At 37.5% G+C, this 15,851-nt stretch overlaps 1 protein-coding gene across 2 annotated transcripts in view; it reads right to left on the reverse strand.

Moving 5' to 3' along the window:
* LOC150097423 (bile acid-sensitive ion channel-like) overlaps positions 1–15,851 on the reverse strand; it is a 71,501-nt gene that overhangs the window by 34,920 nt on the left and 20,730 nt on the right. For both annotated transcript variants that reach the window (XM_090407451.1, XM_090407450.1), the window contains exon 4: positions 3,826–3,953. In XM_090407451.1, the coding sequence (XP_090263577.1) occupies positions 3,826–3,953 (128 nt within the window). The remainder of the gene's footprint in view (positions 1–3,825; positions 3,954–15,851) is intronic.

The raw sequence follows: 15,851 nt of genomic DNA on the forward strand, positions 1-15,851 counted from the left end.
TGAAAATACAAGAGGAAGCAGATTCATTGATCTGACACTGGCAAACAAAGCTATTTTACCCCGGGATTTCTGAATGCAAATACGAAGAAGAGGAAAGCTATTCTGATCATCGCATTTTAAGTTTTAATATCAGTAACAAAAATATAAACGGAATAAACGACTCAAACCATCGCATTAACATCAAGTACTTCACTAATAAAACCAATCTAGAGATATTTGCTAAAGAAATAAAAACCGAATTTTCATGCCTAATCTCAGAACATCACTTTAATGGGATAAGCAAACAACAGCTCAGCTTAGACAAGAACCTAGCCATCTGGGCATCAGAACAAGCCGATATAGTCTTCCTTGCTTATGTGCTTTCATCAGGTCTGAAAAAATCTAGCGACCAAACACTCAGAACAACCAAGAAGCTAAACATCGAAGGAAGAAAATCACCTTGGTGGAACGCCGAACTAACAGTCCTAAGAAAACGTGTTAACGCACTCAGGCGACTATATCAAAGAACATACAATAACCAAGATTTAAGAGAGAGCAGAAGACAGAACTACTATAAAGCCAAATACAGCTATCAGTCCAAAATTACAAACGCGAAAACAAAATCATGGAAAAAATTCTGTACTGTTTCAGCCGTATCGAATCCTTGGAATTGCATATATAAATTAGGAGCAAGCAAGAATAAGTCAACACTTATATTATCAACCATCAAGAAAACAGACGGCACCTACACTAAAAACTTAGCAGAAACTGCAGCTATCATGATCAACAAGTTTATTGCCGATGACGATGAATCAACAGGTGAAGAAATCCACAAAACCTACAGACAAAGAATGAAAACAGACATAATACTTCTAACGACGACTTATTTACAACTAAAGAAATCGAGTCGGTATTAAGATCAATGGATCCGAGTAAAACTCCTGGAGAGGACGGAATAACCAGCGATATACTACTAAGAGCGTTTGTCAAATTCCCCGAATTCATAACAACAGTTTACAACGAATGCCTAAAAAGAGGGCGATTTTCTTTAAAATTGAAACGTTCTAAAATTATACCCATAATAAAACCAGGAAAAGAAACATCTGACGAAATTAGGAAATACAGGCCAATTAGTCTCATAAACGTTGCTGGTAAGGTGCTAGAAAAACTTCTGATAAACCGAATAACGTACAATGTCTACTCAAGAAACCTATTAAGCAGCAATCAATACGCATTTAGATCTCAATCCAGCACAGTAGACGTAATTATGGAGGTAAAAGAGTTCACAGAAGACAGTCTACAGCAAAAAAAAGACGTACTACTGATCTCAATCGACGTACAAGGAGTTTTTTTGATGCTGCGTGGTGGCCAGCCATAATCAATCGATTAAGAGATTTAAAATGTCCAACCAACTTACACGATCTTACAAAAATTATTTTATAGACAGAAGAGCAACCATGCTATTAAAATCCACAGCTGTAAACGAAAGAAGTGAAACGAGGCTGCACTCAAGGCTCCTGCAGTGGACCAGGCTTCTGGAACACCCAGTACAGCTCGCTATTAAGACTTTCTTTCACTACTGAAACAAAAGTCATAGTTTTCGCCGATGATGCGATGATAATGATTCCGGGAAGGCGACGGCTTACAACTACAAGTAACGGCCAACGAAGAACTCTTTAAAATTGCAGAGTGGGCACGCGAGAAGAAAGTTACATTCAATAGCAGCAAGTCTAAAGTGCTTCATATCTCACGTAAAAAATCAAAACAACTTGTTATAGTCTTCCTAAACGGAGAAGTTCTCGAGGTAGCCAATGATCTAAAATACCTAGGGGTAATAATAGATGAAAGATTTACCTTCAACAAGCACATCTCATATGTTTGCTGAAAAAAGCTTACAAATTGTAAACCTTCTAGCAAAGTCGGCAAGGATTAAGTGGAGATTAGGCCAACGAGCCTTGAAAACAATATATACCGGAGCAATACCACCATTAATATCTTATGCTGCACCTGCCTGGAAACATTCACTAAAATCAAAGAAAAATCGATAAAAGTTAAATAGAGTTCAACGCCTTATAGCCATACGTATAATTAAAGGATACAGGTCAATATCTTTCGAGCCAGCTTGCGTTATTGCAGCTCTAACACCGATCTGCCTGAAAATACAAGAATTATCTCTAATATACGAAGTCATTTCCGGAAGATATAACGAAAATTCTAACATTGATCCAAATTGCTACGAACGTCCGCTTCACTACAGTAAGTGGCCTTACCCAGCAAAGAAAACAAATATTAAGCAGATGGAAAGCTCTGAAAGTGACGAATTCCATATATACACTGACGGAAGCAAAACTGGAGGGAATGTCAGCTGTTCTTTCGTTGCATATAACAGGCAGCCCATTATACAAGAACGCTGCTCTAGACTGCATCCTCTCTGTTCCAACAACCAAGCAGAACAACTTGCAATAGTTCATTCACTTACATATCTCCGGGAATTAAAAGCCAACACCTCTCATCAAAAGACAGCAACAATTTACAGTGACAGCAGAAGCACTATAGACCGCATAAAAAACCAGAACAACCATATAGCGTTAAGAACAGACAAGAAAGCTGATTTGGAATCTCACTCTATCGGGATGGGAAATCAAGTTCTGCAGGGTGAACGCACATACTGGGGTTGCAGGAAACAAGAGAGCGGATCAGTTGGCTAAAGAAGCAGCTAGAAACAAGTTTCCAAAAGTACTCGAAATCAGCTATAAAAACACTTGCAGAAGAAAGAAGCCTAGACTTGTGGGAAGAAGAATGGAAAACATCAAAAAACGGATCATCAACAGAAGAATTCTTTCCTAGCATCAGAAGCAGAGGCTGAAAAGACACGCCATTTCTTCAGGTTTAACAACACTACTAACGGGACATGGAAACCTAAGACACTACTTACACAGATTCCATATCCTGGAATCATCATCATGTATTTGTAGATCACAACTTCAACAGACTGTTGACCACATACTTTACGACTGCCAGCTACTGGACTCCATACGGATGCCTCTAATGCAACACGTCATTACACTATGGAGACAAGTGGCCAGTGTCAAAACAGAGACTTATCGAAAAGTATTACTCAGAACTAATTAAATTTGCCAATAAGATCAACTATCAGTCGTTGTAAAGTTAACATAATTTACTGATATTTTATGAATTATATAGTGTAAATATATGTATGTATATAAATATAAATATAAATATAGATGTAAAAGTCGGAATATTTACATATAGATGTAAAAATATAAATGTAAATATGAATATTGATAAAAAATTAGAAATGAAATGTTAATCAGTACTTCCAATGCATACCATTGTATGCATTGGAGCATGTAGGAATAAATTACCTCCTGGTAGGATTATTATTAGGAGGAATATGCAAAACACACACACACACACACACACACACACACACACACACACACACACACACACACACACACACACACACACACACACACACACACACACACACACACACACACACACACACACACACACGCACGCACGCACGCACGCACGCACGCACACACACACACGCACGCACACACGCACGCACACGCACACGCACACACACACGCACACACACACAATCCCCTATTTACTTAATTCAGATTCCCTTACAACAAATAGGCTGTTCTTCAAAGTCTGGTGAGAAATGTGGTCTGTTACTCTTTTCAGATGTCGACCATATTCCTCATATTTCTCATAGTAAGAATACGTATTCCATATCATGAAGTGTGCATTTCATTTATGTAGAAAAAATAATACGAGTACATGGTTTAAATTCTGGAGATAAGAATTTACCTCTTATTGAATTCCACGTCTTCGTCATAAAACTCTATATGAATAATTTCATCTGAGGTGTGGCCTAGCTCATCCATTTCCTCTTTCCCAACATTAAATTCAAAGTTCATGTAAGCTGGTAAAGGAAACTGTGATAGAAGAAAAAGCGATATATTGTAAGTTATAACTTTGTATATGAAGATCAGTTATTAAATATATTAGAACCATAAGTGCGTCATTATTCTTTCACTTTTCAATTTGTTTAATTGAAACCATTAGTTATAACTTCCAAAAAGTATAAACAGGAAAATGTTATGATATTCAGAGTAATTTACAGCAATTAGACGAAGTAGACTCCTTTTATATTATTCAGTGTAAAAAAAATCCTGCGAAACACAGATACTGTATAAACACAATGCACTAAATATCTTTGGAAATGCCTCCACTAATTCTTCTTAGCAACTGTCTTTAATCACTGTTTTTAGAAGAGTCTACGAACATTATTTATCATAATTTACTATTTCTAATTGTTATTAGAAATATGGTAACTAACGGTAATAGTTTCAACTAACAGCAGTCTTTTTTTAATATTATTAATGCTTTATCTATGTTTATTTGGATAATTTCTAACCTGTTTGCACCCAGTGAAATCCGTGATAGATCTCGAAACTAGTTCAGACGAATAATGTAATAGGAATAAGTACTCTACTTTTGTATACTTCGAAACAACATTGCGAATGAGAAAAGAATATACTGAGCATTTTTACAAATCCTGTAAAAATGTATCAAATAACCTGTATCAAATAAATCAGAGCATCTGTTTTAATTGCTTAATTCATATTATTAAAGTACCACATTATAACCTGAATACACAATCAGAGAATGACGAAATTAGTTGCTTAGTAAATCGATTGACAAGATAAGCTCAAGACGAAAATTAATCTACTTGATACAACAAGTTGCTCTACAGATCATGAATTTAAAATATGCCATTATGAGATTAAAATAAATATTAGTACTGACAAAGAACAAATTAACATGATTAGCACAACTAATTTTAAATAGAGCCTCTGCTACTAATGGCTCGCAAAAAGTTAAGCAAGTTTGAGCGCTGTTAGTAGTTGGAAGGGATTCAATCATTCGATGTTGTTGGCTCACTCTCCCTCGATGAGTCTTTGGACTCCCTGGAGGTATCGTCGAGGAAGCCAAGCGCTACCGGCTAGACTTAGTCGGGCTTTCTTCGACCAAGAGGAGAGGCTCTGGAACTGTCGACCTGTATAAGGGGTGGATGCTCTACTACTCTGGTATGAGCCCGACAATGTCTGCTCAGGCGGGTGTGGGGATACTCACAAGCCCCCAACTGTCAAACTGTGTTGCTGAGTGGATCCCATTGGGGGGACGGGATGTGTGTTAAGGCTTCAGATGAAAAACCATGATTTGGCTGTGGTGCAAGCCTATGCACCTAATCTGAAGTCAGAATGCTCTGCCTTCCTAGAGGAAGTGGATGCTGCTTTTGACAGGGTGGCAGACATGGAATCAGTCCTGCTAATGGGTGACTTCAATGCACATGGAGGGGTGTGGCTGGGAGGAACGGCGCCCCTGTCCTTAACGCGAGTGTGTTGAAATTATTGGACTTCTGCTGTACTAACAGCTTGTCCATAATGAATACCTTCTTCCAGCACTGAAAAGTCCATAAATATACCTGGTACAGGGATACACTAGAAAAAAGGTCTCTGATTGACTTCTTTATAGTCTCAGCAGACCTATTTTCCTCAGTGTTGGACGTTCGTGTGAGAAGAGGGGCAGAACTGTCAACTGACCACCACCTTGTTGTGTGCACTCTAAGGCTTCAGAAACCAGATGCTACCATCAACGCTGGTAGCCCTAAGCAGCTATACCGCGTGAAATGGGAGACATTGGAAAATGAGGCTGTGAGGAAGAATTTTGCAGATGACATTTCCTCCAGGTTCAAAGAGATTCTCAAGCATACTGCAGATGTTGTGGAGTAGTGGAAGCTGTTCAGAACAGCCGTCACTGCCTATGCACTCTCATGCTGTGGCAGAAAGCGGATTGGTGTGGCAACGGGCAGTGAGAAAAGGACACCTTGGTGGAACCTAGAAGTCCAAAACACTGTACGGGCAAAACAAAAGTCCTACCTAACATGGCGAAGGGTCAGGTCACCTGAGATGCGTTTGCGGTATGCTGAGGCACGAAAGGCTGCTGCTGAGGCAGTAAAGACAGCAAAGCAGAAGGCTTGGGAATCCTTTGGAGAAAGATTAGACTTATCCTATGCAAATGCAAACAAAGCATTCTGGCAGACCATCCGTCGCCTTCGAGGGAGGAAATCGTGCACAGCAAGGGCAATTAAGGCCTCTGATGGTGCACTTTTAACAACCGAGAAGGATGTCCTCTGCATATGGAGGGAATACTTTGAGAGCCTTCTTAACCCGGGTGGCCCAGCCGTTGTGGACATCTAAGAGGTGCAGATTGGGGCAATGACTAATCTCACAGCAGAAAAGGTCCATTTAGGAATAAAATCGCTAAAATCGGGCAAGGCTGCTGGCGATGATGAAATTCGGCTCGAAATGCTAAAAGCCTTAAATCGAGACGGTGTTCTCTGGCTGACTCGAGTCTGTCAGGCTGCTTGGATATCAGGGCGACCACCAAAGCAATGGCAGACAGGCATAATAATACCAGTCTTCATGAAGAGACACCAGATGGATTGCAGTAACTATTGTGGCATCTGTATGCTTAGCCTGCATGGGAAAGTGTATGCTAAGTGCTTGGAAAGACGGTGCAGGCGTATAGTTGAGTCAAAGCTTCAGGAAGAACAATGTGGCTTTCGTCCTGGTAGAAGCACAACTGACCAAATCTTCACTTTAAGGAAAGTCTTTGAGAAATCTTGGGAATATGCCAAGAATGTTTACACATTTTTTGTGGACTTGGAGAAGGCATATGACCGGGCTCCTCGAGATAAGCTTTGGCAAGTAGTACAGGAGTATGGAGTGGATGGCCAACTATTAGCTGCCATCAAGTCCCTGTATGAATGCCCAGAGTTTTGTGTCAGGGTAAACAGCACAAAGTCTGAATCTTTCACAGTCTCCGTTGGCCTCTGCCAAGGGCGTGTTCTGTCACCCCTCCTTTTCATAATATTTATGGACTGGATTGATAGGCACAGCCGAGGCAGTGAGTGTGTCAGAATTGGAAGATGTAGCATTGGACGTCGGCTTTTTGCAGACGACCTAGTTCTGCTTAGCTCTTCCACAGGTGACCTCCAGCGGACCCTGTATAGGTTTGTAGCTGTTTGTGCAGACGCCGGAATGAGAATCAATGTGTCCAAAACTGAAACATTTGTGGTCTCAAGACAACCAACCCAGTGCACTCTACATGTAAGTGGAATCCCAATGAAGTAGGTGGAGAAGTTTAAATACCTTGGGTCCATATTCTCGAATGATGGAAAATGGTACGTAGAGTAGATACTCGAATTGGCTTAGCAAGATGAGTATTGCGGGAGCTTGGCCGTTCGGTAGTATTGAAGCGGGTGGTAAGCCAGAAGGCAAAGCTGGCTGTCTTCAATACAGTCTATGTCTCCATCCTCACCTATGGTCATGAGAGTTGGGTAATGACCGAAAGAATGCGGACACGAATCCAAGCGGCTGAAATGAGGTTCCTTCGAGGGGTTGCGGGGCTGACAAGACTCGACATTGTCAGAAGCTCTGCAATTCGGGGAACCCTCAATACTCAACCGCTGCTTCTCCGTGTTGAGAGATCATAGTTATGTTGGTACGGGCACCTGGTCAGAATGCCACAAGAGAAGTTCCCTCAGCATGCCCTCTTTGCCAAGCCAGAGGGTGGGAGGCCACGTGGAAGGCCAAGGACTCGCTGGATAGATTATATCCAAAACCTTAGGTGGACACGTTTGGGAATCCCACCAGAACACTTGAGTTTGGTGGCAGAAGATCGTGACCATTGGAATCTCCATTAGCTCTTTCCCCCACAACCGAATTAGGAAAGGTGGGCCTTGAAGATGTATGTATGTATGTATGTATGTATTATCCCAATTCTAACAGAATTTAAAAGGTGACGTCAGTGACGTAATAAATAGTGCAATAGAGGGCGTCCTCGTCTACCTGACAAAAAACAAACATCACCATTGCAGTTTTAATGAAAATCTTCTTTTATATTAGTCAAACACATAACCGATAAGTCGTCTGCCACTCTTCTACATATAAATAAAGAAAATTTTCTCTGTTTATGAATTTGATAATGTGTGCGTGTTCATTTAATATGCCACGCAAGGGACGTATAATCTGAACATACACACACCTAAACCATTTGGCGTGTAATTGTCACAGATTCATTTTCATTAAATATTCAATAGAGCATCGAGTGTCAAGTTCGAATAGTTGTTAAAAGTTGTTAAAAATGCTGGAGGTGATCTGTAATAGTAGTATATGATCCAATAAAATCGTTAAATCTCTTTTTCTTTGCGTATAGTGAAAACATATTGCTTATTCATGCTAGGTACTAGTTAACTTCTTGGAAAAGGACTAAGTTTAATTCGCTGATAAGAATGAATGCACACATCATCCTTTAAATTAGGAAAACAAGCTATCCATTTTTTAAAAATTATATAGTCTGATATAATCAATATAGTAAATCGATTCACAAAATCGATTTTTAGTTGTGTCTAATTTTTTTTTCATCGAAGTTTTTTTTTTTTTTTTTTTTGTCAGCATTATTGAACTCATATAATTTTTTTACATATTGTACACAGTTTTTCATTACCGGAGTAAGATTGAAATTTATAATTCTGTATGTAAAACTAATTTTTATTAACTTCTTTCGATCTTTTTCTTTTCGATTAAATAAAAATATAATTTCAATTAATTGTGAAATGATTCATTGTGATTAAATAAATATAAAAGAATTCGTTGAAATTAAATAAATTTACTAAAAATAGCTACATGGTTTGTATAAACTCCATACGCGTATAAGACAAAGTCGATAATAAGAAACTCACTGAGCCCATCCAGTTGGAAATAGGTGCATAACAGTCTGACAATAAAACAATAATAAAATAAATTGAACTCCAACCACGGTACATCACTAGTAATCATTTTATGGAACTGCAATTGACTCACTTTTAGCATAGAATAAGAATTTGCATAATTTGTCGAATTGTGATTTAATAATAATAATAATAATCCCCCCCGAAGGAACATGGCCTTGTCGTGGCGATAGGGCTTGCTTGCTTCTTCAGTGATGTTGAGAGCTATTCTGGTGGTAGTATAGCTGCCAGCAGGGCCACCCTTGTCAGACAGGTGTCAACTAAGGATCCAGACTAACAGTGTTCCACCCCCCCCATCTTAATGGTGAAAAGGAAGAAGAGATGCATTCCGGATCAGCCGACGCCCGGGTCATCAAGGGCTGCGTTAGATGTTGGGGATCCTGGGCATCAGGCGGCAAGTGGGATACAGGACCCAGCTCTCCTTGCTGGGCAATCAGGGCAGGAAGCTAAAAAGAGACTGGAAGAAACCGGAAGAATTCCTAAATGTAATATTAAAATTTCCCATCTGTTGTATATGGATGACTAGAAGTTATATGGAAAATAGGCCAAGCAAATAGACTCTTTACTGAACACAGTTCGTAGTTTCAATCAGGACATCAAAATGGAATTCGATTTAGATAAACGCGCAGTTTTATCTAATAAACGAGGAAAAATGAATGACACTAGCGATTTTAAGTTTGATCGAGAGAAATATAAAAAAAGCAATTTTAGCTGTCGAACACTATAAATACCTAGGAATATTAGAAGCCAGTGACATTCTTCACTCGAAAGTTAAACAGGCAGCAGCAGAATACATCAAAATAGTTAGAAATATTCTGAAAACAAAACTAAATGGATTAAACACAATTAAAGCAATGAATGATTGGGTTATGCCAGTGATTCGATACACAGCTAGCATAATAGATTGGACAAAAGAAGATCTGGACCAATTGCACCGGAAAAGTAGAAAACTAATGATGATGCATCATGCATTACATCCAAGAAGTGATGTTGACCCGATGTACTTATCAAGGTGAATAGGTAGATGGGGTCTGCTGCAAGTGAGACAGACTGTGAAAGAAGAAGAAATTAGCTTAAAAAGTTATATCGACCATAGCACTGAGCAAAAGCTTCAAGCAGTTACACAAGAGGCAAGAGGGTTATCTGAATGCAACAGGAAACAAAAGCGATTACAAAAAGGACCAGCAAAATAATCGATATGTGAGCTTGAAAAATAAACCTAAAGTTACATGGCCAATTTCTTAGAGGGACTTAGAACAAAATTGACGTGAACAGGACGTGGCAATGGCTACAATATTATATATTAAAAAAAGTAGAAGAATTTATTCTAGCAGCTCAAGAACAGGCATTAGAAACTAATGCAATGAAAGCAAAAATTTTGAAAATCAATAATAACAGCAAATGCAGATTATGCAATCAGAAAGATGACACTGCAGAACATCTAATAGGTGCCTGCAGGAAGATAGCTGAAACTGACTATAAATACCGTCATGATCAAGCGGACAAAATAGTTTATTGGCATGTATGAAAAAAATATGGCTTTCCTACTTCTGATAACTGGTGGTAGCATAAAACAGAGACTGCATTGGAAAACGAAACAGCAATCATTCTCTGGGACTTTCGAATACAAACTGATCAACATTTGGAACACATAGACCGGACATCACAATTTTCAAACATCGACAGGTTTGCATTATCGATATCGCAGTACCCAGTGATAACAACATTAACAACAAAAAAACTGGAAAAATTACTAAATATCGAGATCTGGCAATCGAAGTTGGCAGGCTGTGGCTTAAGCACACTAAAGTTATCCTAATAGTTATCAGTGCACTTGATGCAATTTCAAAGTAGCTATCCAACTATTTAGAGCAATTAAACATCAACGAAGTGACCCCATATGACCCAAAAAACAGCATTACTTGAATTTTACGACGCAACTGGACAGACTATTCTTAGATTCTTGGGTAGAATCTGAATTGTTCTCTATCCCCAGTCAAATTGTTGTTTAAATCTTGTTTTGACTGTGTATCAATTATGTGAATAATGATAATAATAATGCCAAACCATCATATGCAATGAAGTGTTAAATCATAAAGCTGCTCTTTTAAATGACGCCAGAACATGGTATACTAACAGCTAAACCCTTAAGCCATTTTTCATTGATTTCATTTAAGCTAATAACACTGCTTTGATGACACGTAGAGAATTGTCAGATAACAACTCCTCACATAAATATTTAACGCATAAACATAATAATTACAATAATCATCAGATGCTTCTGATATATTTAGGAAACTGTCATGTGAAAAATCGATCTTGCGAAATGCAGTATCTAAATGACTTTAAGACACACTATAAAAGAGAAAGGTACTCTCCACATACTGTATATGCCAAAAGAAAAACACTACATTAGCTCTGGTTTAATAGTACACATCACATTCCTGTGATACTGTTGCCAAAGAAAAAATACTAAAAATAGCAAAATCTTAAAAATCAAGATATAGAAAAGAGCTAAAAAGGGGTTTAAAATAAAAATGTGAAGCGAAACGTTTAGAAGTAGTAGTAGATATTTTCAGTTACTTCACTCAAGATGAAGTGGTACTTGCATTTAAGTGGTTAAAGACATCTTCCAAATGGTTTTCTGCGTATTTCCAGTATTACTCAGTGGCGGTAAATGATAGTCTTTGTAGCATTATTATTACGCCTGAGGCCATACTTAATTGACAAAATAGCTGTCAGTATTGGGAATTCCATCTTGTTTCTTAATTTAGTTCTAACTACATTCATGGAAATAAAAATTCGTTTTCAATTTCCGCATTAGAATTTGTAGTATTAATAAATTTAACCCACAGTGAGCAATTTCTTTAAATGGATTCAATCCATATTCATCTTTTGTATTCTCGTACTTCACCCAGAATAGCTCAATGTTTTCTATATTTGTCCATTCATTTAAGTGAATAGTATTCTAATGGGATTCAGCAGCAACAACATATTCCTCTGTTTTCAGTATTAATTCTAAGACGAAAGTAACAGGTTCTTTTATATGTTTTAGTATTGTCAACAGAAAGGGAAGAGATCATTCTTAAAATATGCAAGTTTTCAGGCAACCTTTGCTTAAGCTGTTTGAAGAGACCAAGAAGAAACTGTCTTGCTATTTCTAAGATTGTGCTCATCATTTGTGTTATTTTTCTTTTGTATCATCAACTGAAATTTTTCTTTCAAATCTGTAACCAAGATTTGGTTGGGATCCAAATAGTCATCAATCTCTGGTCCTAGAGGATCGACTGGATGATGGTAGCACTAACGTATTAGCAATAGAGCGAATCAAACGAGAAAGGTCTTCAAAGAATCTCGTCTTATCCGCACTGTTAGATTCGAAAAATTTGTTAACTTGCTGAACTTGAACTATAACAGGATGCAAAAATAAAAGGTATAACAGATTCCTTTCATCTTTGTACATATTTGAAATGTGAGTTTTGTATCATCAACTCAGAATTTTTTTCTTTCTGAAAATTCTGTGTACTGCAGGTTCAATGGAGAGCCACTTCGTTGCACAGCTGCCTTAAAAATTTCAGATCAGTATCATTTTCGTCGATAGTTTGATACAGCTCTTTGTACGCTGCTTGTGTCGAAGAAGAATGTGAAAACAAAACCACTTATACGTGTTGGCAACTTAAAATTTCTAATTTTCTTAGGAGAGAGACTACACAAGTGTGAGACATTGCTAGTTGCAATGAATGGCATACACATCTAATTAAGATTAAGGAGGGAATATTTGCTTTCAGTTGTTCAGAAACACCAACCACTGGCGTTGTCTGTACCAATTGCAATGAGATTTTTAATGTCCAGTTTCTTGGTCAAGAGCTCTTTCTTCAGTTCATCCACAATACCACTAACATCACACTTTTCTAGAACCACTATGCTCATTAACATATGCAACATTTTGTTGAATTTCTGGAAATTCCTAAAATCTTATTCACTTTGATATCATTCGATTCATCCATTAGCAAGCTAAAATTTCTCTTTTCAATGTCCGTAATTAGATCTTCTTCAAAATGCTCACTTAGAATTTTCTTTACAATTGGGGAGCACTTGGTTCGGCGCATATTTACCTTTGGCATAATTTGACTACCTGGGATGATATTTTTGCAGAGATCTACTAGATCAAGGGTCGGCAACCAGCGGCTTGCGGCCCGAACGTGCATTTTTGTCGGCCCATAAAATGCTGACCATACTTACATGGCATGTAGCCCGTATGTTGAATTATTTAAATAATACATTTTATGATATGAATAATAAATTAAAAATAATTTTATCCCTATACTTCGTGATATCGCCGTGCAACTTGGCGCAAGTCATCATGAGTGGGGATAACAAAGGCGACTTCATCTGAAGACAACCGAGATTTTGGCACACTTTTGCAGTCGCGTTCCCTGATCCGTCTTTTAATATAATTCAATAACATCAACTGTTATTTTCAGAGGATATATATTTGTTAAAAATAATTTCAAAACTGGGTTCAAGAAAACATAAAATTGCAGATGAAGGAAGAAGGTTTAATGATGAATGGAACAACAAGTACATTTTTAACGAACCAGTATGATTGTAGTATAGCTTGTTTCCTGTATATATTTGTACGCTCCAGAAGATGACCTTGGCATAAAGGTCGAAACGTGGAATTGTAAAATTTTAGTAATAGTAAACTAAAGTTTTTATTCAAACACGGTAGTTGTCTCCATAATTTCCAAAAATGCATTCGGATCACCGTGCAAGCCTAAAAGAAAGGAACAACAAGTACTTCTTTATTGAAAATGGGGATAAACCTTCTTGTCTTATTTGTCATAAAAGTGTTGCTGTTATGAAAGAATATAATATCAGACATTATTACGAGAATGCCGCACTTTACTCGTACTTTAAATATTTCTGTGTTTTTTTATTGATATAAGAAAAATTGATAACTTTAGTATTTTTTCATCACTATTTTCTCTTAGTTAAACGCTTGCAGCCCAATTATTACAAATAAAAGTTGAATGTAGCCCGTGAGTCTGAAAAGGTTGCCGGCCCCTGTACCAGATAATCGCAGCTGTTCAATGACGAGGGACAACAAATAAATAATGCTAAGCTTCCTTCAAAGTTCGCTGTCTCATCAGATTTCTTCACAAGCATATTCGTAATAGGAACAGCCTTTATATGGAACTGCTGCAAGATGTTTCTTAGTTTCACTATGCTTTACAAGCTAACAATATTTAGTAGCTATATCACATCCACAAAACTTACAGTGGCCACCACTGTAAGTGTCGTCACCAGGAACTTCACACAGCCATTTACTAAACATTCCCATTTGCAACCACTCCCGCCTAAATTTTTGATTTTAAGCTTTATTCGTCTCTTTGCTCGTTTTTGAAAAAGGGTAGACAACTCTTTACTGCAACAAATTACGATCAGCCTAAAAACTTCCCATTCAGTATCGTAACTACCAACCAGAACTGTGCAACAGACTAACTTGTTGCAGCGCTATCAACTTCAAGGCGGAAAAACAGCAGACTATCGGGCCACGTGACTGGTGACATCATCGCGCGTTTGAAACGTGTATGATACTCGCACCAAACATACAATACAATTCTTTATCAATTGCGAACATCTGGAAAATTTTGAAAACAATATCTTTAAGAGTAGGTTATAAAAACAACTAAGAGCTGAAACAACTTCTGAAGCAGCCAGATTTGGAGCTAAGTGCGAGATCAGTGGTTATTAACCGGTGTTCCCCGGAACACTTGTTTCAGCGAACTGGTTACACGTGTTCCGCCAGTGAAAGATGTCACATGACACAGTTCTGAGTGAAAAAAAGTATCTCTTTGGAAAAATCACATATCAGAAAAAATACAGTATATATGTTTCCTTCACTCTATAATAAAAATGTCGAGGGAATTATTTCCGTTGTAACAGAACATTGAACAATATTGGAAGAAAAGATTCCAAGTTACTTTCCTTCCTTAAATACACACAATTATGACTGGATACGAAATCCATTTGGCACAGTTAATACATCGACTTGCGAAAATTCGTTACAAGAAGAAGAACAATTAGTTACCTTGTCAACGGGTCGTACTCGAAAAATGAAATTCTCTGAAATAACTCTTGAGGAGTTTTGTCCAAGTCGAATATCTAGCTCTCTCCAAAAGGGCACTGAAAAGTTTGTTACGGTTTTCAACATCCTATTACTGTGAGCTCTCTTTCTCAATATTAACCAATATAAAAACTAAAAAAGCGTGCAAGACTTACTAATATACACAAAGAGATGAGGGTAGCTATATCATATATTAGACCTAATATTGCAAAAATCTGCAAAAGCCGACAAGCTCAAGTATCTCATTAAAATAGGTTCAATTTTTTATAAAAGGCAAGTCCATGCATATTTTTATTGTTAGTTTTATGATCCTAATGCTTTTGGTGTTCCTCACATTTTTCTTATAATCAAAAGTGTTCCGTGACTTCGAAAAGGTTAAGAAGCACTGTGCTAGATTAAAATTCTTGGAGCTAGGGAAGAAAAACATGAACTAGCTCTAGCTCTAAAACACTAAATTTCCCTGTGAGTGTGTTTTCGTTGGTATATCAATACATAACACTGCACCTAACAAAGATAAAAGAAACAAACTGACTGAATAAGTAATCAGTAAGTTATATTCATATACGTTTAAAAATGAGCTTCAAGGATGCATGTCGGTACATTGCACATTATCCAGAACCAATATTATGAAAATGAAAACAAAAATACATTTATTGTATAGCCATAGTGCACATATCATAAGAGCATTATTTTTGTGCCGAATTTCTAAAAAGAAATGTCATAATTTTATCTAAATTTACATTATATGCTATATAGAGTATGTTATGCTGCAGGCATAAGCATTACACAATGTAGATGCTTATAATCTGCCTATCTCTATGTACATGTATCCATATATTATAATAC

The sequence above is a fragment of the Typopeltis vanoorti genome, chromosome 17 (genome assembly GCF_054136105.1).
Source record: "Typopeltis vanoorti isolate ZY-2024b chromosome 17, IOZ_Tvanoo_1.0, whole genome shotgun sequence".
Lineage (NCBI taxonomy): Eukaryota > Metazoa > Arthropoda > Arachnida > Uropygi > Thelyphonidae > Typopeltis > Typopeltis vanoorti.